The sequence below is a fragment of the Penicillium cosmopolitanum genome (assembly GCF_028827165.1).
Source record: "Penicillium cosmopolitanum strain IBT 29677 chromosome Unknown utg000011l:1.0-3548175.0:1.0-3550911.0, whole genome shotgun sequence".
Lineage (NCBI taxonomy): Eukaryota > Fungi > Ascomycota > Eurotiomycetes > Eurotiales > Aspergillaceae > Penicillium > Penicillium cosmopolitanum.
In genome coordinates, this window is record NW_026622681.1 from 2,122,517 (window position 1) to 2,147,720 (window position 25,204).

A 25,204-nucleotide genomic window follows, 5' to 3' on the forward strand; every position below is an offset into this window, starting at 1 on the left:
AAGCAATCCACTCTGCCAGTGTCTACTAATGGCGCTAGGATGGCCGGAAAATTAGCATCGGCTAGACTAGCCAGCGCGGGTTGCAACGGATGAACGGCGAGCCCGGTGGGGGATACGATTCGTTGGGAAGGAGATCACACTAACTAATCTGTGCCAGTAGCTGGTTCTCTTCTCGTAGACTATGGGTTACGTACCCGGTACCTCGATGAGACCTGTGGGAATCGTGGCGCAGAAACATACAGCCATCCGCCCAAACGCGTTCACTTACGAGCCTCCCCCCCTGTCACACTAGCGCCGGTTACCCCCACTTCGAGTTGCCCTAGCCTTGCCCAAACGAGTTCTGCAAGGGTGACAAGGGATGATCGCGGGTCGATCCGACCTGCCCCGACCACTATGATCGACCTATAGCAACCCATGACAAGGATTGCCAGTCCATCGGTCAAGGTCACGATGTTGTACCTGTTACCTGTAAGCTGCTCTGACCTGACTCTATGTGTACTTGTACCTTCGTATGTACAGCCTAGTGGGGGCCACTTCCAGGTACCCAGCGCCTAGGGCTCACATTGTGGTCTTCTCCCCCAGTCCCCCCATGATACACGTCAGAAAAAAATGCTCTCGACAGGCCTTTTGATTAATTTATTAAACCAGGGGTAAAATCAATTCTATGAACCGGTTCCCTGTTTGATCCCGATTTAGGAACGCATAATGAGCGGAGATACAGTTCCATCCGATCGCAACCACGCTTACTTTTGGCAGGCCTCGTTGCTTTTCCTTGTAGGATTTGATCCCGGAATGCGGGACATCAGGGAGGACTCTCGTACGCCAGAAATTTCCCCGTCCATGTGGCCCATAATTCCTTTTTCTTTTCCGAATCCTGTTTTTCTAGCTACCCACAGTAGGTACTTCCCCATCTTTCGCTACATTTTTCTACTCTAGGCCCTTCTTCGTAAGATCGTCGTGGCAAACATATCAAATTCAAGAAGGTCTACGGTCGATCATTCGGGGAGGCGTCGAGGCGTCAACCTCCTACCCACTAGGTGAATTAGAGGCTTGCAAATCCTTGTCCGGCATTAGCTACCGGCCGCTCATTTTGGGTTGACAGCCGATGAGGACCTGGGCCACGTCGGATGGGGTTCCACACGGAGCGTGCTAAAGGGCTAGGCGAACGGGAACTGGGGGGGGCAGCCAGTGATGCCTTGGTTAGTGGCTGTTAGTGGCTGTTAGTGGCTGTTAGTGGCTGTTAGTGGCTGTTAGTGGCTGTTAGTGGTGAATCTGATGGTGGCAGAGCCATTCAGCGAAACCCAAGAAGCCATACGGGTCCTCTAGAGGATAACTAAACCCGCGCTAAACTTGTAGCGCCCGCATCAGTTGGGGTCCGCAACCACAGCACATACGATAGGTACATGAGAACACAGACCATGGTGCTAATCCCGCTAGGCCTCCCATAGTGACAGGTCTAAATCAGATCGATCAGATCTTCCCGTTGGCGGAGTACTAGCAGCGGCGATATTGATGTTTATCTGAGCGGACTCTGAGTGGAAATATATAGTATCTCAGTGCTTGGTACATGTCAGCCCAAACTGACGGGACTGGCAGCTTCCAACCTGCAAAAGCTATGCGCATGAAAGAGGATTTGTAATTACTACTCCGTATTCTCCAATGCATTACTAGTTTTATCCATTCCCCCCAACGCTCACCTTCACAATGGGTCTCTGGGGTAGAAAGTACCATGTATCCACTGCTTCGTGTCTTGCCACCCATCAACCATGCCGTCGATTCAAAACAGGATCCATCCCAGTCAATTGACAGACGCCTCACTGCCTACAGCAACCGTAAGGCTCTTAGTCTGTGAGGTACGGGACCCTGGGTATGCAACAAAATTAGGTGACATGGACTCCACGCATGGCCGTCTCGCATGCGCGGTGTCTCGCCATGCCGGTCACGATTAAAATCGCTGAGGTTGAATTTGACCCGACGGTCTCGTCCGAAGCAGGTATGGCTAGAGCAGTTCCTGGATGGCCGACTAGCAAGCCGGAACGATTGGACTTGATCTTTTCACCCATCGCCAAAAATAGTGCCGGGTTTGACCCGGCTTCTAGTTCTTCTGCGGGTACGTAGAGAAAAGCAAACCCCGGCCCCATCTGGTGGAGGCGATATGTGGATCTGAGCGGGGGCTATCCGAGAAGGTTACATGCGCAATACGGAGTAGAATGGGCCAAATTGAACCTCTACAGCAGACAATTGATGGAGGTGTGTCCCGCCGAGTAGCCAAACCTGCAACTCGCGGGCCAGATGAGTCTACGAGTATGTGGAAGGAGCTTGCCCCAGCATATACACGGCAAAGAACAGAACCTTCAGAATAGCGTGTATATTGCCCCCAATTAATATCTGCGAGTTACCCGAGCTGAGGCTTTTCCGACGCAAAGGATACACCTGATACATAACTCGCATCTACACCGAGTCGCCGGGAGTACGGCGAGGCCCATGGCCTTGGGCAGCATCCTGTCTGACTTCAGCTTCGCTTCTATGCGGTCAAGGAAGGTTCACAAAGACTGCTGCAGTGTCTCAGTTGGCCAACTGTAGGGCGGGAAGAAAGCAGATCCAAAAAGAGCAGAGTAAAAAATAAGAAAAATAAAACCAGGAAATTTACCAAAGCGGTTAGTGTGGGCGGGATCGCCCAAAGCATAGGCCTAGGGCATACATCATACAAGTGGAAGAGCCCTCGCATGAAGGTAAGTTTTATTGCGCTCGGCAGTGGACTTGGCCCGAAGGAGAGTCCCTAAATTTTACTTCGAAAGAATACAGATCAGATATTGGTCGCAATTCTTCCTGCAAGGCAAGGCCGCCGACTCTCCCTCGTGTTGGTCGGACGATCTCGCTGTCTGAGAACTGTCGTGTTGCCCATTTGACTCGAGGGGCAAAGCTCTATTGACGCCTCTGCGTCCCCCACATCCCCAAGGAGGAAATCCGAAAATAATAACCAGAAAAAAATAACAAGGGAAATTAGCAAGCTTACCCTAGATATGAATTGAGTCATTTGGTCATTTTGCATGAAAGAGAAGTATCCTTCTCAAGTAAATGAAAATAAAAAGTCAAAAGTAAAAGTAAAATAAAAATTTAGCTTGCGAGCATGTACACGCGATTACAAGGAATAGAATGGATTAAAAGATTAAAATTTTTGCCCGTAGGGCCGTAATTTTCTGCTAACGATGAGACTACTGTATGCGACAATGTGTTCATAGGGCATTGTCAGTAATGACATTGTAAGAGGGTTGCATCAGAAGCCCACTCGGTTGCAGGGACCCAGTATAGGAGCTCAGGAGTGAAGTACTCCTGGATCCAGTGTAGTAAACTCCTGTGCCGAGGGATGCGTCCTAGAGGGGAACATTTTGAAAGCCGCATTTTGGATGAATCAAATCTAGACCAAAAGACCACCAACTCGCCGCTTTATTTCCCACCTTAGTCTTACTTCCATGTCGTGACTTTCTCCCACTCTCTCTGACCTGTCAAGCCACTCGACTCGTGGTGCTTCCGCTCCTCGACACTCTCTTCAATCCATCTTTCCGACACCTTTGGATGGTTCCTGAAGAGTAGTCATGGCATCTTCGAGCTCATCAGGACCTTCGTGTCACGATCTGGACAATACTTTCCGTATTGATGCTGGTTCGTGCCGCGGAGGCTTCGACTTCTCTCTCCTTTTTGAAGAAACCATTCTTGGTATCCTCCCTATTGCTCTAATCTTAATTCTGGTTCCCTTTCGTCTTGCGCAGCTTGCACAAAAACGCCGCAAAGTTGAAGGGTCGTCGCTCTTTCTCTTTAAATTGGTTAGTGGTCTTGTCTATCCCCTGGAACTAATTGTCATTCAATACCATGTCCCATATCCGCATACCATTTATCTAACCGAAAAAACTTTCCTTTCAATTCCAGACTGCCTGGGTATTCTTTACTGGACTTCAAATCGCCCTGACTGCCCTCTGGGCCCTTCCCTCTGCCGATGGAACGAAAGCTTCGATAGCGACCAATGCTGTTTTGGCGGTTGGGGCTCTTTTCCTCGTTCTGCTGTCCTACACGGAACACACGCGCTCTGTCAAACCATCTCTCATTCTGAACGCCTACCTGCTTGTCAGCCTCCTTTTCGATATCGCAAAAGTCAGAACTCTCTGGCTGCGTTCAACCAACAGCTTTAATGATGGGATTGCAATTGTCACTACTGTTTCCCTCGGTGCAAAACTTCTCCTGGCGTTTCTCGAAGCCATTGAGAAGCGGAATATCTTGAAACATGAGTTCGCCGACTACCCGCCGGAAGCCACTGCTGGCCTGTACAACAAAGCAACCTTCTGGTGGTTAAACCCTCTATTTAAGAATGGTTTCAGCAACATTCTATCCGTCGAAGATCTCTCTGTTCTGGACAAGGAACTCAGTTCCGAACGACTACTGGCGTTATTCGAGGAGCGATGGAGCAAAGGTATATTGAATTGTGTTCAATATTTCAAGAGCGTTACTAACAGTCCCTCTAGTGAAATCCAAGTCTGCAAACACACTGCAATTCGAGTCATTCAAGGCCACCAAGGCCCCTCTTCTCGCCGCCATACCCGCCAGGGCATGTGTCGTGGCCTTCAATGTCTGCCAGCCTCTGCTCCTGACACGATCGATTTCCTATTTCAGTGAGCCTGTTAACAGTGCCACCAATAACGTCGGCTATGGACTCATTGGCGCTTACATTCTCGTCTACACTGGTTTGGCGGTCGCAATGGGCCAGTACCAGCACAACACTTACCGGGGTATCACCATGGTGCGAGGAATTCTTGTCACCATGCTATACAAGAAAGCCAGCTGTCTGAGTTTGAACGAGGCCGGCTCGGCCAATTCTCTGACACTGATGAGCGCTGATGTTGAGCGAATTACTCAAGGATGGCAAACGATGCATGAGATCTGGGCCAATGGAATTGAAATTGCTCTAGCAGTATATCTGCTCGAGATTCAACTGGGAATTTCCTGCGTGGTCCCAGTTTGTGTTGCTCTCGTCGCACTTATTGGATCATTTATCATGATGTCTTTTGTCGTTCCTCGACAGGCTCAATGGCTCGAAGCTATTGAAAGGCGTATTGCTTGCACATCTACCATGCTAGGATCTATTAAGGGAGTGAAGATGCTCGGACTTCAAAACACTCTTATGAATTTCGTGCACGGTCTTCGCATTGATGAGTTGAACATCTCCAAGAAATTCCGTACCCTGCTCGTCTGGAACATGGGTTTTGCATGGATGACTCGTATCTTCGCCCCGATCTTTACCTTCGGTGTTTATGTCGCCATCTCCGACCAGACTCTGGACGTAACTAAAGTCTTCACATCACTATCGCTGTTCTCACTTCTGTCTGATCCCCTTCTCACCCTCGTCATGGCCCTGATGTCTTTCTTTGGCGCGGTCGGTTCCTTCGCCCGTATCCAAGAATTTTTGGATAAAGAGGACCACTCGGACAAGCGACTCAACACTCCCCAGATGCCTTCGCTAGAAGATCTTGGCGAGGCAAAGCTTCTCTCTAAGTCTGGCGATTTTGACTTGGCCTCTAGCAACTCCGCCTCTGTGGAATCGCTGAAGCGTGGCTCTACCTCCAGCACCTCGACCAATGCTGCCATAATTCAAAATGGCACATTCGCATGGGAGGCCGACAAGGAGGCTCTCCTGAAGGACATCACACTCACTGTGCCTCGTGGCAGCTTTACCATGCTGATTGGACCATCTGGATGCGGTAAATCGACTCTACTCAAGGCCCTTCTGGGAGAAATCTCCCCGGTTCAGGGTAAGGTTGAGCTGAACTCGGCAAGCGTGGCATTCTGTGATCAGACACCGTGGCACATGAACGGTACAATCAAGGACAGCATTGTTGCCATGTCCGACTACGACCCTAAGTGGTATGCCTCTGTCATCCAAGCATGTGCCTTGGAGGAGGACCTTGGTCAGTTCCCTCGCGGTGATCGCAGTGTTATCGGCAGCAAGGGTATTGCACTCAGTGGTGGCCAGAGCCAGCGCATCTCTCTTGCTCGTGCTGTCTACGCTAGGCGCAAGATCATCATCTTGGACGATGCTTTGAGTGGATTGGATGCCACTACTGAGAACCACATCTTTCACAGCCTCTTTGGTGACCTTGGACTTCTCAGGGAGATTGGAACCTCTATAATTGTTTCCTCCTCTGCTGTGAAACGCCTACCATACGCTGACCACATTGTCGTATTGGAATCGTCCGGTCGCATCGCTGAACAAGGACCTTTCAGTGCTCTCAACAAGACCGGTGGCTACGTCGCAAGCTTTGGCCTCGGTACTCCAGACTGGGACTACAAGCCCAAGCGCTTCTCTGCCTCACCAAGCTACAGCACCATTGACTCGATTGAGAAGGAGAAGGAAGACCTAGAACCTGAACCGATTGAACGTGATATGGGCGGTGACCTCTCCATCTACACCTATTACATCAACGCGATCGGCTGGCTCCCTGCTATCATATTCGGTGTTTCCATGGCTGGGTTTGTCTTCTGTATTTCATTTCCCAGTATTTGGTTGAAGTGGTGGGCTCTTGCAGAGATGGACGAGCCAAAGAAGCATATCGGTCACTATCTTGGTATCTACGTGATGCTCGGCTGTATCGCTATGCTGGCCCTCATCGCTGGCTGCTGGCAGATGATTATCACTATGGTGCCTAAGTCTGGGGAGAGCTTCCACCGCAGGCTCCTATCCACGGTTCTCAGTGCTCCCATGCTCTTCTTTTCCGCAACTGACAGCGGTAACATTCTTAACCGTTTTAGTCAAGATTTACAGCTCATTGATATGGAGCTCCCCATTGCCGCAATTAACACCGTCGTCACATTTTTCCTCTGCCTAGCTCAGATGGCACTGATCGGGGTTGGCTCTAAGTACGCAGCTATCTCGTTTCCCTTCGTGCTTGGTGTCTTGTTCCTCGTGCAGAAGATGTATTTGCGCACTTCACGTCAAATCCGTTTCCTGGATCTTGAGGCAAAGGCCCCTCTTTATTCTCACTTCACCGATTGTCTCCAAGGATTGGTTACGCTACGAGCCTTCGGCTGGCAACACGGAATGGAAAAGAAGAATATCGAGCTTCTGGACTACTCTCAGAGACCTTTCTACTACATGTTCGCCATTCAGCGTTGGTTGACTCTGTCACTTGATCTGATTGTCGCTGGTATCGCAGTCCTCCTGATCATTCTGGTTGTAGCCCTTCGTGGGACAAACCTGGGTGCCGGCTCTGTCGGTGTTGCCCTACTCAACGTCATCCAGTTCAGCCAAAGTATCAAGCTTATGGTTACTTTCTGGACTAATCTGGAGACCCATATTGGCTCTATCCTGCGCGTGAAGGAATTCAGCCAGGGCGTCGAATCGGAAGACAAGCCTGGTGAAGACGGCGAAATCCCTCCCAACTGGCCTTCAAATGGCGCCGTTACCTTCCACTCGGTTTCCGCTGCCTACAGGTATCAATCCTTGCACTGAATTCCACCTTGAACTACATTCTAACAGATCCCATCTAGGCCCTCTGAGCCAGTGCTCAGTGGAGTTTCCTTATCTGTGAAAGCAGGTGAGAAGGTCGGCATCTGCGGCCGAACTGGCAGGTAGGCAACATCATCATCATCATCATCATCATCATATTTTGGTATAGGCTAGTCCGATCTAACATGGTTACAGTGGGAAAACGTCAATGATTATGAGCATCTTCCGCATGATTGAGCTGACCGGTGGAACCATCACGGTGGATGGCGTCGATATAACCCGCCTACCAAGACGGGAAATCCGTTCTCGCATCAATGGAGTCTCACAAGACTCACTTCTCTTCAAGGGAAGTGTCCGGACCAATGCCGACCCAACAGGAGTCTGCACAGACAGGAACATCCTGAACGCTTTGCGAAGCGTACAGCTCCTCCCAGCCATCCAAGAAAAGGGGGATCTCGACACCGACATCGACGAGATCCACCTGTCTCATGGTCAACGACAGCTCTTCTGTCTTGCACGCGCTCTTCTCCGGCAGGGCAACATCCTCATCCTCGACGAGGCAACCAGCAAGTGAGTACCCGAATTATTGTTTCTACCCCCTGACTTTACAACCCTCGCATCCACAGCTCCACCTGTTGTCTCTTATCATTCAATTCCTTTTTTGGTCCATCATTTTCTCGACTTTTGGCCCTTTTCCGTTTGATTCCCTGTCTCCACGCGTCTGACGCACCTGTCATCCCCCCCTGCATATGCGGCCTCATCCGGACGCCACAACACGCTCGGATCGGTCGGTTGGCTTCGCGCCAACTAATCAACTCCCCAAACCCCTTGCATGCTACCGCAAATCCATCGGGAAACCATCCAAGACAAACACCAAATAAAAAAGGACACTTGCTAACCTCGAACCAAAACAGCATTGACACCAAGACCGACGAAATCATGCAACGCGTCATCCGCGAGAAGTTCTGCACCCACACCATCATCTCGGTGGCGCACAAGCTTGAGACTATTCTCGACTATGACCGTGTCGTGGTGCTGGACGCAGGTCAAATCGTCGAGACAGGGGAGCCGTACGCCCTCCTCACAGAGCCCAAGTCTCACTTCAGTAAACTCTACTCGAACTCCATGGCCACCGAGGACACGGACTGAAGAGGCCGTTCATGACACGACACTTACCCCTTTCTTGTAATTCTTGTGATGAGTTGTTTCTCTCATGGCACTGCACAGATTGAGCCTTCGCCTCCGTCCCAATCGGCGTGCGAACCTTTTTTCTTCGGATGATTTTTTTTTTCTCTCTCGCTTTCCGTTTGGCATGCGGTACATATCGAACTCCAATGCCCTCACAACATATTTGAATTTGGTTACCAGGCGCTTTTGTATTTTCTTTTTTTCTTCTTCTCATGGTACGATTTTTATGCCTTTCTTGACTCTCTTTCACTATCACTTGTTTTATGGTCTGGTTGCAACATCACTCTCCTTAGCTTTTTTGGAACTCTGAAAATGGAGTTAAACGCTCGGGCAGAATTGGGGTGGACTGTTTATAGAGGCGACTTTGTTTGCCTACTCTTACTCTTAATGATCATCTAGCGGATTGTCTTGGATATCAATCAATGCATTTATATTGAATATCACTCTCTCCTTTAATTTTTTGCTCCTCAAATATAAGAGTAGCGATTCTGAGATGATACTAGTAGTCTGACGAGAACTTTCGAAGCGCCTGAATCATGCGCCAAGCATTGACTCCAGAACACTGGCATCCTGGGATCGCGAATACTTCGAGTCCCAGTATAGAGCATGATGTGCATCATAATCGTTTGCGATGTACGATTGACTTTATTTGCTTTGCCCCATGAGCTTAAATACGACTAGCAGTCCTGGCATTTTTTGCTTCTTCGCTGAGGTGTACGATTACTAGTATAAATCAAGTTCAAGTTCGATTCAACAGATAACTAGTTGTTACTATATATCTATGTTCACCTAGGTAGGTATAGTTACCTATATCACAACCTACTATGGATATCTTCCAGCTTGAAATTGAAGGTTGGTACCATCATACCTAGGAACCTTGGAAAACATCGAGCCAGACTCCAAGGTTTAATTTGATTAATTCTAAAGCTAGATCCATCTGGAGGAAACCTACTCCAGGCTCCAGGGCTGAAATTTCAAGGTTTGAACCTTGGAACCTTGGAACCTTGGAACCTTGGAATGCTTCCTCGGGCGTTCGATGACCCTTGAAGCTATCAATAATTTTACCTACTCCTCTTTGATAGGAAGTTTGACGTTAGGAATCTCTCGATGCGATGCACCCCGAAGTCTTGGTTTAATAATGGAAATTTGAAATCACTCAAACACAACCATTCATCCTATTCGCACCACCCAAAGACAAAAACTACCCTATGAACCCTAGAAGAAATAAAGAAACAAGAGAATTTATCTCAGCAAGATGCTTAACTCCATCAATGACAACTTTCAGCTACACATAAAAAAATGAGAGGGAAAAAAAAAGTAATAAAACAGACATAAGGTCCGACCACATACATCTAACTACCAAGCCCAAACCAGATGAGATCAGATCAGATCAGACTCCGACTCCGACTCCGATCAGAAGATCGAATAATTCTACCACCCTAAGACAGAACCATTGTTTCATCATTATCGAAACCCTCCCCTTCCCCTTCCCCATCCCCCAAAAGACCGAATTCCCAGTCCCCACGCTCAATCCGACTAATACGATCCAGTTCAGACTGGTATTCGCGTCGCAGATGCTCAAGTGTGACAATGACGCGTTCTTGAGGAGCTTCTATAACTGGTTTGGCGGAGACACTGCCATGTCCTCTGCCGTTCGACGATAGACTACCTCGGCGACCGGCGGATGTGAATGAGGCGTTGCTGGCAGAGGACCTGCGACGGGCGGAAAATGTAGGTGTGCCACCTACGTCTGCGTCTTCCATGAAGACGTTTCCGTCATCATCGTGCGAGCCGCGGTGGTTTTGTTGGGGCTTCGCCGTGGCGGGTGATGCGACGGGACCGGTCTCAACTAGGATATATGCTTCGCTCTTGTCGACGGATGCGAGCAGGTTGATTAGTGACAGGAGTTCGTGGCGGATTTCCTTGCTCTCGGTGTCGTCTTCTGGAACGCCGGCTTCCTCGGCTTCCTTCTTGTTTCGATGGGCGAGGGTGGAAGACGGGGTATCTCTTGCTTGACGGAGGCGCTGTACGTTGCGGTAGGCGATTTCTGCTGCGCCGCGGTAGTCATTGCGGGCAATGCGGTATGCCTGTAGTACGCGGTGGTAGTCTGGCGAACCGTCGGCGTCCTTGTTGTCTCTGTCCAGCCAGGAGGAGAAATTGCCTTGTTTCCGAGAGAGGGAGACAAGGATCTCGTCGATGTGTGAGGCGATGTTTGGAACGAGAGAGACGGGGAAGCGGAGGATTTGCTGGAGACCAGCGGTGCCTGGTCCGCAGACAGAGAAGATGGTAGAGACGAGGGAGCTGAGCGCGGATCTCTGTAGTGCAAGATCCTGGTAGCGAGCCAAGGCGGAGTAAGCCTGGTCGAATTGGCAAGTCCGCAGGGAAGCGTGGAAGAGCCGCGAAAGTAGATCCGATCGCATGCTGCTGTATTCCGGATCTTGTTCGGCCCATGCCTGGGAATCGAGAGCTTGTAGGGCCAAGGCAGCAAAATCCGCGACATGCGAAAAGGATCTAGCCTGCTCGAAAATAGAAAGGATATGCTGGTAGTATCTCGGAATACCGTTGTAGAAACAGTTCACGGATACGAGGTCCAGGAGGGTAGCCGACATTTCGTGCAGGTTACCCAAAGCTTTACCATGAGCTGCAGCGGAAGTTAGTTGCTTGTTTAATAATTTCCTTTTTTTTCCCATGTCCAATCAAGAGGAAACTTACAAAGGAGGTACGCCGACTTCCGGAAGAATATAGCTGCGGTGTCAAACTCAGACATCGCAACATACAGGCGACCCTTGACGTAGGTTGCCCAGGAGGTGCTGGGCTGGAAACGTAGGAAGTCCCATGCGAGATCGATATCGTTCTTAGCAATAAGGTCGCACTGGATATGAGTCAATGCGTTGGGGTACGCCACTTGACCTTGCCGGGTTATCCAAGCCAGGAGATCCCGGATTCCCAAGGTCAAAGTATAGCTTTGTGGTCGGTCGACAGGTGGACGAGGTTTGATGTCTGAAACGAAAAGGTCTTCAAGAATGGTGGCTGTTCGCTGGGACTTTTTCGATTGGTTGTCCTTCAGTGAAAAGACAGATTGCTCTCCAGTGACTGCGTTGATACGATCGGTGCATTTTCGGACATTAGAGCTGAGCCAGTACATCATTTCGTATTCGTGAAGGAGGTCAATGATGGTGGAGAACAACCTGGCAGCATCAAATGTGGACTTTGCTCCCTGCTCAAGCTCGGAATCCACAAAAGTGACCAAAATTAACAAGTCGTAGAGAATTTGGCGATTTTGGGTGATCGCCTCAAGGGCACCGCTGACAGCCAGTCTGCCACCGAAGTATGTTGTCAGGAGATTCGAATCCTCTCCCTTGAATCCAAGAGGAAGCGTATCAATTATGGCGTCGAAGACACCGGTTGGCAGGTTTTCGGCATCAAAGTACTCATTCAAAGCCGCGACTAAGCCATCGAAGGTCTTGTTGGAAATTCGTTCGCCAAACTCACAACGTTCCCTAAAACTATCCATGCGGTCGGCGATTGATGATGATGGCTCGTTGAAGAGCTCTGTATCCAGAGCAGCGCGGCAGGCCGCATCGAGCTCAGCAGAGAACCGCTTCCTGAAATCCGAAGCAATCTTCATCAACGATGATGCCTCCTCGTAAAGGTTTCCAAGCTCGGAAGTGATATTTCGATGTCTAAGGCGATCCACAATTTTTGGTGATTCCTCGCTGAGCTCCGATGCCGAATTGTGGAAAAGCAGTTCAGTGGTGCTGCATTCGCGAATCACAGCACAGGAATCTGACAGGACCAGCCAAGGCATATCGAAGAAAGAGTCGAAGCCGAGGGAGACCGGTTCAAATCGGCGCTTGTTGAGGTCCTCGGCGACTTGCCAGAATTGACGCCACTTAGCATCTGTGTCCATGCGGAACCGAGAAAGTAGTCCATCTCATCATCTGTATACTTGCGGAGGGATACAGTTGCTGCGATGGTAGAACAGAGGCGCTCCGGTAACGCAACATCCTTCTTCAAAACACCGGATGATGATGAAGACAAAGGCTTGAGAGCTTCTTGGTATACAGCGAGAGCAGTCTCCAAAACTTCGGGGAGATATCGATTCGGGTGCAAGATGTATGCAAGCCACCTCTCGGTGGGGTCAACCACATCATCAAGTGTCGGCAATGGCAAAGGTTCCTGTCGGTGTGTCTCATATGCTGTGGAAACCCAGTTGGTACTCCAGTCTGAAGGCAAAGTCTGAAGGTCAAAATGAAGTGTGTATAGCTGGTAGAGGCCGTGGTTTCTCCACAACACCCACAACTCCATTCCCCTCCCTTCCTCCACCGGCTTGACTTGGAAGTCCGCGATGCTCCAGAACATGTTGCCCGTTACATCTGGATCCACGGGTCTAAAGACAGTGTCCGCGTAAATGTCCTCAATAACAAGCTCAGAGGTCAGACCGCCCTTGACAGCCCAGAACTTGAAACGCCCATCTTCGAAGGGAGAATATGTAATCACGTAGAAGCGATGCCCTCCATCCATAGCTCTCTCGGCGTTGAATACACGAATGAAGGAGGTTTCGGCGGGGTTCAGGGTATAGGGAACGGTATCGGGGTCCATTGGGCGACCGAGAAGATCCTGCGATGCGGCAAGCTTGTTTGTGGCAAGATTCCAGATCTTGAGAGTGTGGTTGAGGCAGATGGCGAAAACGTATGTCTCGTCGGATGTCGTAGCGATGGCATTGGCGGCATTGGGGTCGAGGCTGCGTCCGTTGTGCTTGATGGAAGATGGTGCATTCCACTTAACGAGGCCTCGAATCGAAGCACCCCACGTCCGTTCATCGAAGGTCAGAGGAGTCCAGTGTGAGCCTATCCAAATCCAAGCTGTTAGTTTCCCGAGCAACTTGGCGACAAGAATTTCATCAAGGGCTTACCGTCATCACCAGCTCGGCGGGTCAATCGCAGAAGCGCGCCGTTATCGAGCGAGATGAACAGCTCCAGCGGGCTGCTTGCGTGTAGTCGATGGGGATGCGAGAAGGATAGCGGTGCCGGAATACAAGTCTTGCACCAATCGGCCACATTCTCATCGACTGAAGCTGATCTGCGGAAGAATTCAGGGCGAAGAGCCAAGGTATGAAGTTGTTTTGAGGTCGTGATCACGAAGACATTGAGAACTTCATGATCTTCGGAGTCGGCGAGGGCAACGCCCGAAGGAAGAATCTGTTCCTGGAAATTGAGTCGCAGAGTGACATTGAATTCAAAATGTTCAGTGCCGCTCTTCGCCAGGTCGGCGCATTGAATTTCTAGCACCTTGTTATCGTTGACGACCCGCCACAGGAACGTCCTCGGGTATGTCCTGCGCTTGCGAAAATAGACAGCACCCTGGGTGGCAAGGTATCTCCTAGCGAATTCATCCTCATCCTTCGCGATTGGAACGTCGTTGTCGGGGGCAGCAGAGATGGCAAATCGAGGTCGGCGGAACGCGCTGTCGGAGGGGGAGACTTGGATGTTGGCGACAGTTGCCGGTGAGAAAGGCCGGAGGTCGACTCGGGTATCCTTGTAAATTTTCGCCATGATCATAGATCATAAAAGCCAGCACGTCGAAGCTCAGACTTCCATGGCTGGAGGGCAGAAAGAGTTGTGATTGCAGGGCGGAGGCGGAAGGGAAAGCTGGACGGGGCAGGGAAGCTTGAGAAAACAAAGTCTTGGCGCCCTTGTGCAATCACACAGCGTTACCAGTACTAAGTAGAGTACTAAGTACTCTGCATTTGTTGATTTTTGCTTACAGGTAAGTGATATTTCACTGATTCTATTCTTCTGACTCCTTTTATTTATTTTACAACCCTATTTTACTCCATTTTTCTGCACTCTAGAAGAATATCGTGATTATGCTAGAAATATCCAAGTTGGGCCACATAGTACTAACACCCGAATCTAGCTAAATACAAGGGCTATTGATGGCTTCAGTTCAGTTCAGGCTCGTAAAGTCACTAAAATCATATCGTATCACAAAGAAAGACAACAGCCAAACCAAAGGCTTAATCCTCCATATCCTTCTCGTTGGGATCTCCAATACCATCCTCATTGATCGCAAACAGGCAATCACTCTCGGGCAAACAAGGGCTGTCATAAATCTTGCAAATTCGAGTCTCACCACGGCCCTTCTTCAGGCTGAGTCGAGTCGTACTAGCATGCGCAATGATATTACCACCAATAGGTTTCTTCGGGTCCGGATTGAACATAGCGCTAGGTCCACCATCAACCTGAGCAACAACCTGGTTGGAAATCACAACGGCAACGCCAAACTCATCAGCCAGACGCTGCAAAGTGCGGAGGAACTTGGCCAGATGGGTCTGTCGGGACGAGAGCTCGCCACGACCATTGAAATCGGTTCGGTACAGTGCGGTCGCGGAGTCGACGATGAGAAGCGAGAAGCGCGTCTCACACATCATCTGTGACGCTTGGTTGAGCAGTTGGAGCTGGTGGTCGGAGTTGTATGCTCGTGCGTATGCGACGTTGTCGAGGACTTCCTCGCCCACGAGTCCGAAACGCTGGGCTACGGCGAGGAGACGGACGGGTCGAAAGGTTCCCTCCGTGTCGATGTAGAGACATTTTCCTTCTCCGCCGCCCATATCAAAGGGAAGTTGGCATGTTACGGCCAAGGTGTGACAGATCTGACTCTTTCCTGTACGGAACTCTCCGAATACTTCTGTGATCGAGCCCGTTTCGATTCCACCCCCGAGCAGGGTGTCGAGTCGTTTGGATCCGGTGGTTATGGAGATGAGTTCACTTCTCTTTGCGTGCATTTCGGTGGCCGTTGTAAAGCCCATCGGGACAAGTCTCGCGGCTATCCAGCAAGGAGCCGTTAGTCTGGGATAATCTTGCAATTCACAAGAGCATGCATCGTGCAGCGATTCGGATCACTCACCCTCAACCAGAACTTTTGTCGCCTTCTGTTCTGAAATTCCCTTGATCTGCTCCAGTAATCGTTTCGGTCTAGAGTATGACCCATTGTGTCAGCTCTTTGCAATCGAGGATAAGGACTTGTGTGCATCATAATTGACGAACGTATAAGCAACCGATTCGACGGTGTGGTAGCCCGCATCGACAAACAGCTTGATATCTCTCGCAGTCAAGCCGGCGGTTCCCTAACAATTCATTTGGAGTCAGTCAAGGTTCTTCACCAGACAGTTTGCCTCTGCCTTTGCCCCTGCCTCTGCCTCTGCCTCTACCTGTGGCTATAACTCACCTCAAGTGCGGATAGCGGGGTTGGCGCACCAGGACCTGGAAGTCCATCCTCGGCATAATCACCTTGTGGCTCTTGCTCGGTCGTCATTGTTTCAGGAATCCTCGTGATTCTATCGAGATCAAGTCCAGGCTATTGGTGGTCTTTTTCCAGATAGGTTCAACACGGGGAGGAGCACGCGTCAGGAACGAGGGCATAAGTGGTTGGTTCCTGGATTGTTCAGTGTCTCTCTGGATCAAGACGAAAGAATGTTGTTAGTCAAGGCAGTGTGAGTCACCAGGCAGCCACTCACGATGTCTGAGCTTTGTGTTTGTTTGTGGCGACTCTTTGGCAATCGCCTTTGAGGCTGTCCGGATTGAGTTTCCTGTTGGACGCGTCGAGGCTGTCGCGCGGTCACGTGAACCACACCAGGCAGGCAGCCACTGCTGAGGAACTGCCTAATACTTAGTGTCACTTACCAATGGAAGGTTCTCGTCAAAAGAATATTCAGTATCCTCGGTGTTTGTGCTGGTGCTTGTGTTTGGTGACAGATGTGATCGATTCATCTTCTGTATCGCTGAACATGTAAAAATACATTTTATCTGGCATACACTGGAATATCAAAAGTCCCATCCCTCCTTACAAAGTTACGATATGATCAAGCCTTATCCCAAAGAAAACTGATGACCACAACTACCGAGGAATCATGTATGTAATTCCCGTTCATCATTCTCACTAGCTTCAAGAGAAGAGCCACCACTTTCCGCTATGATGTTTCCCAACAAACCGAATAGTTTTCACGAAGAAGTCGAGTCCTCGGATTGGAAGGGCCATAGAATCGATCCTCTCTTTCGCCGCTGGTCGCGCAGACTTGGATTTGACTGAAACTCGTCAAGTGACACGTTCATGCGGATTCGTTCGTTGAAGATCTCGCTCATTCTGCGTCTAAACTCTTCGGAGGAACGGCGACGAATAACCCCTGTCGACCGTGTTGGTATTGGGGTTGGGGCTCTTCAGAAGGGTTTGAGGGTAATGGCTGGAGAACAAGAGACTTACGGGTTATCCGAGAAGCCCGATGGGACTCGTCCGGTTGCGAACCAGAACCATTGCTCGTTGGACCCAACTCTGTTCTCTCATGCTCGGTGACCCCAACAGAAGGACTCTTCTCGAAGATATGACTTGCTCGTTTGATTCGGGTGTGAAAACTCGCGCGCTTTTCGCTGCTGGGAATAACTGGAGGCACTTCGGTTCGGCGCTGGAATCGACTTGTTTCGACGCTCGGTAGGATCTCGCTTCTTCGTTGGAACCTGCTATGTCTGCTAGGCGACTCGGGTATCTGGGATGTTATCACAGGTGAGTAGATACCGCCGGGTCTCTGGGGCTCGTATGTGTATTTGTTTGCGGTGACAATGTCAATTTCCGGGTGATATGCTTGGTATACTGGCCGAAGTGACTGGGGTGGAGACGAGCGATGTGTCGGGAGGCTCTGGCTCGTTGGGACACAGTCAAGAGCTATCGACGACGAAGTTGAGCTTGGCGAAGGAAGCATGAATGGTCTTCCGGCTGGGCTAGGTGGTAGAGTCTCAAAGGGCGTCCCTGGTAATTGCGGGGACTGGACCGGAGTGTTGGGGTTTGAAATCCAAATGCCCTCGATCTGGATACCTCTCTCCAGGGCCCTCGCACCAAAGGGTATATCGTCTCTCTTTAGCATCGGGAATAGCTCAGCGTCCTCTTCTTTTTGGCGCGCCTCGATGGCTGCATATCTCCGCATTTTCCACCTGGTGTAGACGAGGGAACAGTAGGCGTATACGAGGACGAGTGCCTGGAATATCGGTCAGAAATGCTTTCATATCAGTCATGCTTGCGATGTCGTACGATCAAAAAGATGAGAACCTAGGGTGTGAGTGCTGGTCAGCTATCGCGCCCATGGCATAGTAAGACCGCCTTCTTTCGACATACCACACTCAATTTCTCCCATAGTTCCCAGCCAACCCAGAATTGCATTGTGGCTGCACGCCAGGTCGGGAGGATGTGCTGAATGTGAAAGCGAAAAGAGGTTCGAGGGAAGTAATGGTTTTGGAGATGGGATGTTCAAGGGTCAAGAAGATGCAGGGTATCGATCGTAGGTCTGTGAGGTGCTTTCACCTGCAAATGTTTGTTCGGGTAGGAAGGCGTGGTACCCCGTTTGGGAAGGTGAGGTCAACGGTACCTGGGGTACTACATACTAGTAGTATTTTATCCCATTTGTATGCATTGGACTCTAAGTGTATTTATCCTGTCATGACCCATTGGATGAAATTGGTCGACTGTCTAGTACTATACTATAAATCTGGAGAATAGTATCTTGGATTCTTCAAATGGTTCAAGTTCAATGCTTACTCTGGGGTTCAACAAACAACGCTGGAGCAGTATTCGCGGGTAGTTGCGTCAGCCCTATATCAGAACAAAGAAAAAAAAAGACATCAACCTTAACTTCCAGGGTCTATCCAGCCCAATAAACATGAGTCCTACCTATATTGCATACCTACCTGCTGAGTGCCAAAAAAGAGCAGGGAGCAAAAAGAAACTCTCCCTCGGGGAATCGAACCCCGGTCTCCCGCGCTTATCGGTGTTAATGACAAGCGGAAATCATGACCACTAGACCAAGGAAGATGAAATAGTCGAGTTACTGCTCGACCACTTGGGGTGGTTGATGTCTGCTGTCGACTTTATTGCTTTATATTCCACTCCTTCCAATACCACCAACTTCATTCTATCAACTACCATTTCTACCTCCCCAGACCTCAAAACCAGTCTAGGGTTTTATCAATCACTTCAATTGGCTCTGAAATTCTATATATATCGTTGAACTCACCCTTATTTGATTTAGATTGATAATTTTTATGTTTACCAAAAATAATAAAATCATGCACTCTTGTATATATATGTATCTGGTGCTAATCCTAGCCCAGGAAAACCACAAGGGGGTTTCGCGACCACCCCTGACCTCCAAAGTTCAGAGTCAATTTAGACTTCCTGTATTTATTTAAACGATTCAAATATTCTAATCAAGACCCCGGATACCACAGAGAGCAAAATCAGGACCGTATCTTAACCTCTAGTGAGTATGTAGCAAGAACCGTCCTGGCTTTGCAAACTCGAATTCATCGGAACGTCAATGCTTAGTAGGCACCTCTAGTGCGAGCACAAGAATACCTCTCACATTCACTGTTTCTTGACTTATCTACTGGATTGCAAAAATCACAGCATAGGACGATTTACGGAGAGGGACGCGCGGTGCAGCAAAATATAGAGATTTGAAAGCATGCATAGTGCATATCTATCTAGACAATACTAGTACGAGGGTAGAACGCTGTGCCACGAACCAAGCGGGACTCACAGAGCCAAGAAATGAAGTGATAAGAAAGAATCTTCCGGGTGGAATCTACATGCCGGCGGAAAAATGATTGGAATGTCCGTGGGGAAATTGAGGCGAGTTCAAGTTGCAGATTTCGGTAGGTTTGCCGGACGCGTCTTCGAAAGTCGCGACGCGACCCACTATTAATTATCCAAGGGGACGTTAATTGCAAAATGGCTCAGAACACGAGTTTTTGCTTTTTTTAATTATTTTGACTCAATATCTACTTCGTGTTCTTATTTCATTTACCACCATCTTCGAGCCATTCGCGAATATTATTAACTGAAGGCATAGAGCGGGAGTTTAGGTACTCCCCAATAGTTAGCTATATCATTCATAGGGACACCTGGGGCAGCTCTGCATACTAATTCTATTGTTGTATTAGACGGAAGGCACAAGATTAGCTATCTTTTGGCAAATGGATCTTCGACAAATTCCCCTTAAAGGCACCGCATAAAGGAGATCGACAAAGATTTCGAACCGGGAGATCTACTGGTGATCATTCAGCATGATATCAATGCTGCCTTGTTTGCCTCAGAGTGGTTTAGAAATGATGCAAGCATTATTTCAATCCGGTTATCAAATCCTGTACGCACCCTATGCAAGCTTGAATCAATTGTAACCAGGGGTGATAAAACAATCCAATAACACCAAAGGAAGCTTGATTCTCTCACGATACGCTCCATTTTGCCATGAATGCTCTGGCTATTATGTCAAGCAAGTAGCCCAGGCGCCGGGAAAATTGACAGATAGAGGGGAAAAGTCTAAATACTCAGTTGGGAATATCAAAGACATGACGAGAAGCAACGAAACAAGATTTACAGGAATAGCAGCGACCTATCAAAGTGATCGTCATCTTCACAAGATAGAACAACCGAGACATCATTTTACGGAACTAAGAAGAAGCATTCTTCTACGGTTCCACATGTCAAGTTGAGTGGTGGTTATCTCTCGCACACTACCAATTGACCCTTTCCTCAAGGGGTGCTTCAGCTTCTCATATGGGTTAATCCTGCGGAGCATGCGCAGCTACCCACTCCTCGGAATGCAACGCTCACTTCCCGTTCTGCCACACGTGTAATATCACAGCAAATCAAGGATTTTGAGGCAAGCACTGGAAAATCCTCCGAGCATTACGTGCTCACCAAGCAGGGGATAACTACTTCACAGGAGCTCTCAGTATATCTTGCTATGGTTCCCACTTAAATAGAAAGAACGTCTCTTCAAATCAAAAACTATTCAATGAAGTGCCGGACGAGGTATATCATCCAGCTACATGAGATTCTACTGATATCATTATCCAATAATCGCAAATGGCCCTCCCCGACTGGATAAGTCGGCTCCGTGGCCAGCATGCCTCCCACGGCGAGAAAAGCAGTGACCCAAGGGATCAGCCTTCTAAACCAACCGAAACCCCCACTGTCACTGTCCCCCAATTATCCTTATCGAACACACCGTCAAATGAGCTGGTCTCCCCGACTGACACTGAAGAGAGCATTGCCTTGGAAAAACACCCTCAAGAATTCGGTTGCCTCAATAGTTGGCGTGGGTCCTTGATTTTGCTCGTCACCTCGGGCTCCCAGTTTCTCGACAATGTTTTCATGACTAGCTCCAACATGGCACTTGCGTCAATCCAGGAGGAATTCAAGGTCTCGAACACCGATTTGCAATGGATGATATCCGCATACACCCTGTCGTTTGGAGGTCTTCTGTTACTGGCTGGATCATTATCCGATCGGTATGAAATCGTACCGCAAGATCCATTTTTAATCTGATGCTAATTTCCACCTGGCAGATTTGGACGAAAAAAGATTCTCTGCCTGGGACTTTTTTGGTTGAGCCTATGGACTCTCGCGGTCGGACTCGGCCAATCTTTCATACAACTCACGGTTTTCCGTGGAATCCAGGGAATAGGAGCAGCAATGACAGTTCCATCCGCGATCGGAATTATTAGCTCCTACTTCACAGGTGTGGATCGGACTCGAGGACTTTCAATTTACGCCGCCTCTGGGACATTGGGATTCTGTGCTGGTCTTATACTGGGTGGGTTTCTGACCTCTTCATTGGGGTGGAGATACATCTTTTATCTCATTGTAATAATAACCGGCTCACTTGGTACCCTTGGAATGATTGTTCTCCCCAAGGACCCCGGCGCTGATGAGAAAAAGCCCAAAATGGATTATCTTGGGGCATTTCTTTCCACGGCTGGTCTCATTTTACTGCAGTTCGTGCTTTCCAGTGGGGGTGTTTACGGATGGGGCTCGCCGTTTATCATTGTTCTCTTGGTATTATCGGTCGCCCTCTTGGTTTCTTTCATTCTACTGGAAAAGTATGTCAGTGACCCGCTCATGCCTTTGTCTCTGTGGAAGATAAGGAATTTTTCCGGTCTATGGATTGCAGGTTTCAGTGAGTTATCCTTTGCTTTGATTGGATTATTCTACGTTTCTTGTACTAATACTTTATCCAGCTTGCTATGGTAGCTATCAGAACGTCATCTACTACATTGTACTGATGGCTCAAAAAGTAGACGGTCTTTCTGCAGGTGATACAGCCATTCGGTTCTTACCAATGGGTGCCATCGGGTTCATTGCTTCAATGGGCACGGGAAAGATCCTCGAATACACGAATGGGAAATACTGTCTTGTCGCGGGCCTAGTGCTTACAGTATTGGCTCCCGTGCCGAGTGCATTGACCGTGACCTCGTCGACAAATTTGTACGTTATGCGTTAACCAGAGACCATGGGGAAATATGCTGATAATAATAGTTGGGTCAATACCCTTGCGACATCACTGATCAGTATCACCGCGGTGTCGCTTATTTTCGTTACCACCAGCACAACGATTCTGACAAGTGTCCCGGTTGATGTCAAAAGCTTGTGCGGGGGGATGGTGAGTTCTTAGCAATTCTTGCGAATCATCAAAAAAGGAGAATTTACTCACACGTTTATTTAGCTCAATACAGCGTTCCAAATTGGCTCTGGAGTTGCGCTGGCTATTTCTGCAGCGACAACAGAAGTCGTGGATATCGAGAAAGGACACGACATCGCCCAACAATACGCAACAGGTCTCTGGTGTTCTACTGGCATAGCTGGCCTAGGACTGGTAATTGGTGTTCTGGCGGTGCGAAGGAAAGGGATTGGCCCTAATGATAGAATGGGAGAATCTGTGACATTTTGATCATTTTGAGTTTGGCAAGTATTGATGACGGAACATAGATTTTATTGGGTTAATTATAGCGAGCGCTGATTGCCACTAGATCGTTAAGCAGAATACAGTAGAAGATTTTCATCTTCCATTAAAGAGATGTTATTTTCGCTTTTCCTTTTTCTAATACTTGTATTCCCCACCCCAACAAAGGATGAGAAATCGACAGGATCGTGGAGTCTGCCTCAAATCAAAAATTCACAGATAACCATACCTAGGAAGCGCGGGGGGCCTTAAACCTGGAAGACAGCCTTAAGGGGGGCCTGAGATGTCAGATGTAGGCCGCCGGCGGAGCCACGAGCGACGGGGCCACTTGGGACGCAGCCAGCTATTAGCCTGTGTGGGGACTTCTGGACTCATAACTGGCGATGGGCTCCTGGCTACGATATACTAGCTGATACTAGTTAACTATCAGTCAGCTGGCTTACCATAGGGCAGGGCTATCCCGCTTGTCGTTCTTGAAATCAGCTCTTGGTGATATAAGATTATGAATTCCCACCTTGCGATTTCTCTACTAGATCCCTCATGCTTCATTACACCCATTCTATATTCGAGAAATCCACGCAAAGACGTATCAATCGCAAAACTGATAGTCTGAAAGATGGATGCAAAGCCAAGACTAGTTGCTAACGTCATAGAGACGAAGGCAAAGACAATTCCCGACGCCCCTTGGCTTCTGTATGCGAACTCATCTTCATGGGAGCAGGAGGGAGGCTACAAGACTATCACATGGAAGCAATGTGCCAATGCAATAAATAAGATGGCCCATTTCCTGGACGAAAATATTCCTAGGCAAAGCAAAGGTCGACAAACAATCACTTACCAGGGCCCAAATGATGCAAGATACTACATCATGATGGTAGCGGCGGCTAAATCAAAGAGGACTGTAAGTGTTTCACTGGCTGCAGAGGCTTATTTACCAGGAACATTGGCTTACGCATCCAATCGAAGATTTTTATTCCCGATGGAAGAATCACTCCGGATGGAATGCTCAAGATTCTGGATGAGATAAAGTGCGAAATTTGGGTTTCACCGGACGGCCAGGGCGCTTCGCCGAAGGGCCAAACTAGCCTGAGGATTCCATCCTGGAAGATATTCTGGAAATGCCCAACGATGGTGATATCCAGTATGCCTACGATGAATCTTGGGAACAAGCAAAGAATGAGATAGTCTGCATTATCCATACCTCCGGCACAACTGGTAAGCCCAAGAACAAAAGAAATAAGGATTGACTGATCAACTTACCTATATCCAACTAGGCACTCCGAAGCCCATTTACCTTAGCAATGGATTCATGTCTGTTTTTGACTGGAGTCTATTATACGAAAGACACTTATCTCCCAAAGTTACCTATCACCATTATGAGAACTCATTGACACTGACGACCTGCGCTCCTCAATGGCTGGGTGGTTTTGCGTTCACTCTGAATGCGGCAGCCTTTGTTGGTATGATTACCGTGCTTTTACCACCTGACATGAAATCCCCTCTGGATCGAGAGTTGGTTATTAAAATTTGCCGGCATACGGGGGCTAAGAGTATTGTGACACCCCCATCTCTCATTGAAGACTTTCATAATGATAAGTCTGCCTTCGAATTTCTGAAGAGCCTTGATTACGTTTGCTGGCTAGGAGCAGGGCTAGATAGTGCCATTGGTGACCAACTAGCACGGCATACCAACCTATTTCCGGTGATTGGATCTACCGAGCGTGGACCTCAGCCGTCTTTTGAAGCGCGCGATGCGAAAATGTGGAATAGCTTTGAATTTATTCCCGAGTCCGGCCCCAGGTTTGAGAAAATTTCCGATGACATTTATGAGCTACAGGTCGACCGGATGCCAGAGCATGACTTCTTTCAAGGAGGGTTTTATGTCTTTCCTGACCTCGATACCATTCCATCATCGGAGATCTATTCACCAGTTGTTGACTGTTACGGTTCCACCAGGTGGACTTTCCGTGGACGCACGGGCGATTTGGTAAAGCTATCCTGGCTTGCCAAATTTCATGCTACACATATCGAGAGCGCCATAAATATGCACAGCCAAGTCAACGCGGTGGTCATGGGTGGGGAGGGACGTGATGTGCCCTACATCATTGTGGAACCTAAAGATCACAACGAAATTCAAGACCATGAAAAATTTATCGATGAGATATATGACGCGATGATAATATCTCTCAATGAAAAAGGTCACCAAGAGATACAGATACCGCGAGAAACAGTCATGTTGTCTGATCCGTCATTGCCATTCCAGCGAACATTGAAAATGACCATTATCAGACAAAAGGTGGAAGATTCTTACAAGCAGCACATTGATGCGGTGTACCAGCTATGGCAAAGCAAGAAAGAAAAATAGGCACCGGGGCAGCCATGATTGAGACCTTGCTTTTGAATTTCTAGGCATTTATTTGGAATTCCAGGACGCGTTGCTATTTTCTAAGAAATCGGAATTAAACTGGATGGGCTTCTTTTGCCTCGACTTAGTTGATACCTCCGTCTGGTTCTCTCATTAATATCTAGGCCTCCACGTAATAATTATCCGTTTACTTAAACTCAATGTATTGGCTAGTAAGGTCGGGGATGGTCGCGGGTGAATCACCATCGTGGACTAATTAATCTGCAGCATAGGGTTGTATTTATCCGATCGGCCTCCGCTCGATGCTAATTACAAAATCCCCCACCCCCGCATCAATTCGGTTTCCATTTGCCATTGATCAAAA

General features: G+C 48.7%; 6 protein-coding genes across 6 annotated transcripts; 3 read left to right on the forward strand and 3 right to left on the reverse strand.

Annotated features, from left to right (window-relative positions):
* Positions 1–1,880: 1,880 nt before the first annotated feature.
* N7509_012295 (uncharacterized protein) lies at positions 1,881–2,141 on the reverse strand (the record flags this gene model as incomplete). The annotated part of the gene is made up of 1 exon (XM_056636932.1): positions 1,881–2,141. The coding sequence occupies one exon, from the start codon at positions 2,139–2,141 to the stop codon at positions 1,881–1,883; it is 261 nt and encodes an 86-aa protein (XP_056482962.1).
* Positions 2,142–3,596: 1,455 nt separating this feature from the next.
* Positions 3,597–8,644, forward strand: abcB (uncharacterized protein; the record flags this gene model as incomplete). The annotated part of the gene is made up of 6 exons (XM_056636933.1): positions 3,597–3,824; positions 3,928–4,465; positions 4,518–7,479; positions 7,537–7,617; positions 7,691–8,065; positions 8,410–8,644. The coding sequence occupies 6 exons, from the start codon at positions 3,597–3,599 to the stop codon at positions 8,642–8,644; spliced, it is 4,419 nt and encodes a 1,472-aa protein (XP_056482963.1).
* A 1,478-nt stretch (positions 8,645–10,122) lies between these two features.
* On the reverse strand, positions 10,123–14,238 carry N7509_012297 (nucleoporin Nup120/160; the record flags this gene model as incomplete). Its single annotated transcript, XM_056636934.1, is given in 4 exon segments — positions 10,123–11,324; positions 11,396–12,583; positions 12,601–13,533; positions 13,599–14,238. 4 exon segments carry the CDS (start codon positions 14,236–14,238, stop codon positions 10,123–10,125), a joined length of 3,963 nt encoding a protein of 1,320 aa, XP_056482964.1.
* A 464-nt stretch (positions 14,239–14,702) lies between these two features.
* N7509_012298 (recombinase RAD51) lies at positions 14,703–17,893 on the reverse strand (the record flags this gene model as incomplete). Its single annotated transcript, XM_056636935.1, has 7 exons — positions 14,703–15,511; positions 15,593–15,660; positions 15,733–15,812; positions 15,914–15,984; positions 16,761–16,868; positions 16,946–17,711; positions 17,849–17,893. The coding sequence occupies 7 exons, from the start codon at positions 17,891–17,893 to the stop codon at positions 14,703–14,705; spliced, it is 1,947 nt and encodes a 648-aa protein (XP_056482965.1).
* A 2,706-nt stretch (positions 17,894–20,599) lies between these two features.
* On the forward strand, positions 20,600–22,463 carry N7509_012299 (permease of the major facilitator superfamily; the record flags this gene model as incomplete). The annotated part of the gene is made up of 5 exons (XM_056636936.1): positions 20,600–21,024; positions 21,082–21,692; positions 21,754–22,000; positions 22,052–22,175; positions 22,239–22,463. 5 exons carry the CDS (start codon positions 20,600–20,602, stop codon positions 22,461–22,463), a joined length of 1,632 nt encoding a protein of 543 aa, XP_056482966.1.
* Positions 22,464–23,091: 628 nt separating this feature from the next.
* N7509_012300 (NRPS-like enzyme) lies at positions 23,092–24,840 on the forward strand (the record flags this gene model as incomplete). Its single annotated transcript, XM_056636937.1, has 3 exons — positions 23,092–23,376; positions 23,561–23,690; positions 23,750–24,840. 3 exons carry the CDS (start codon positions 23,092–23,094, stop codon positions 24,838–24,840), a joined length of 1,506 nt encoding a protein of 501 aa, XP_056482967.1.
* Positions 24,841–25,204: the final 364 nt, after the last annotated feature.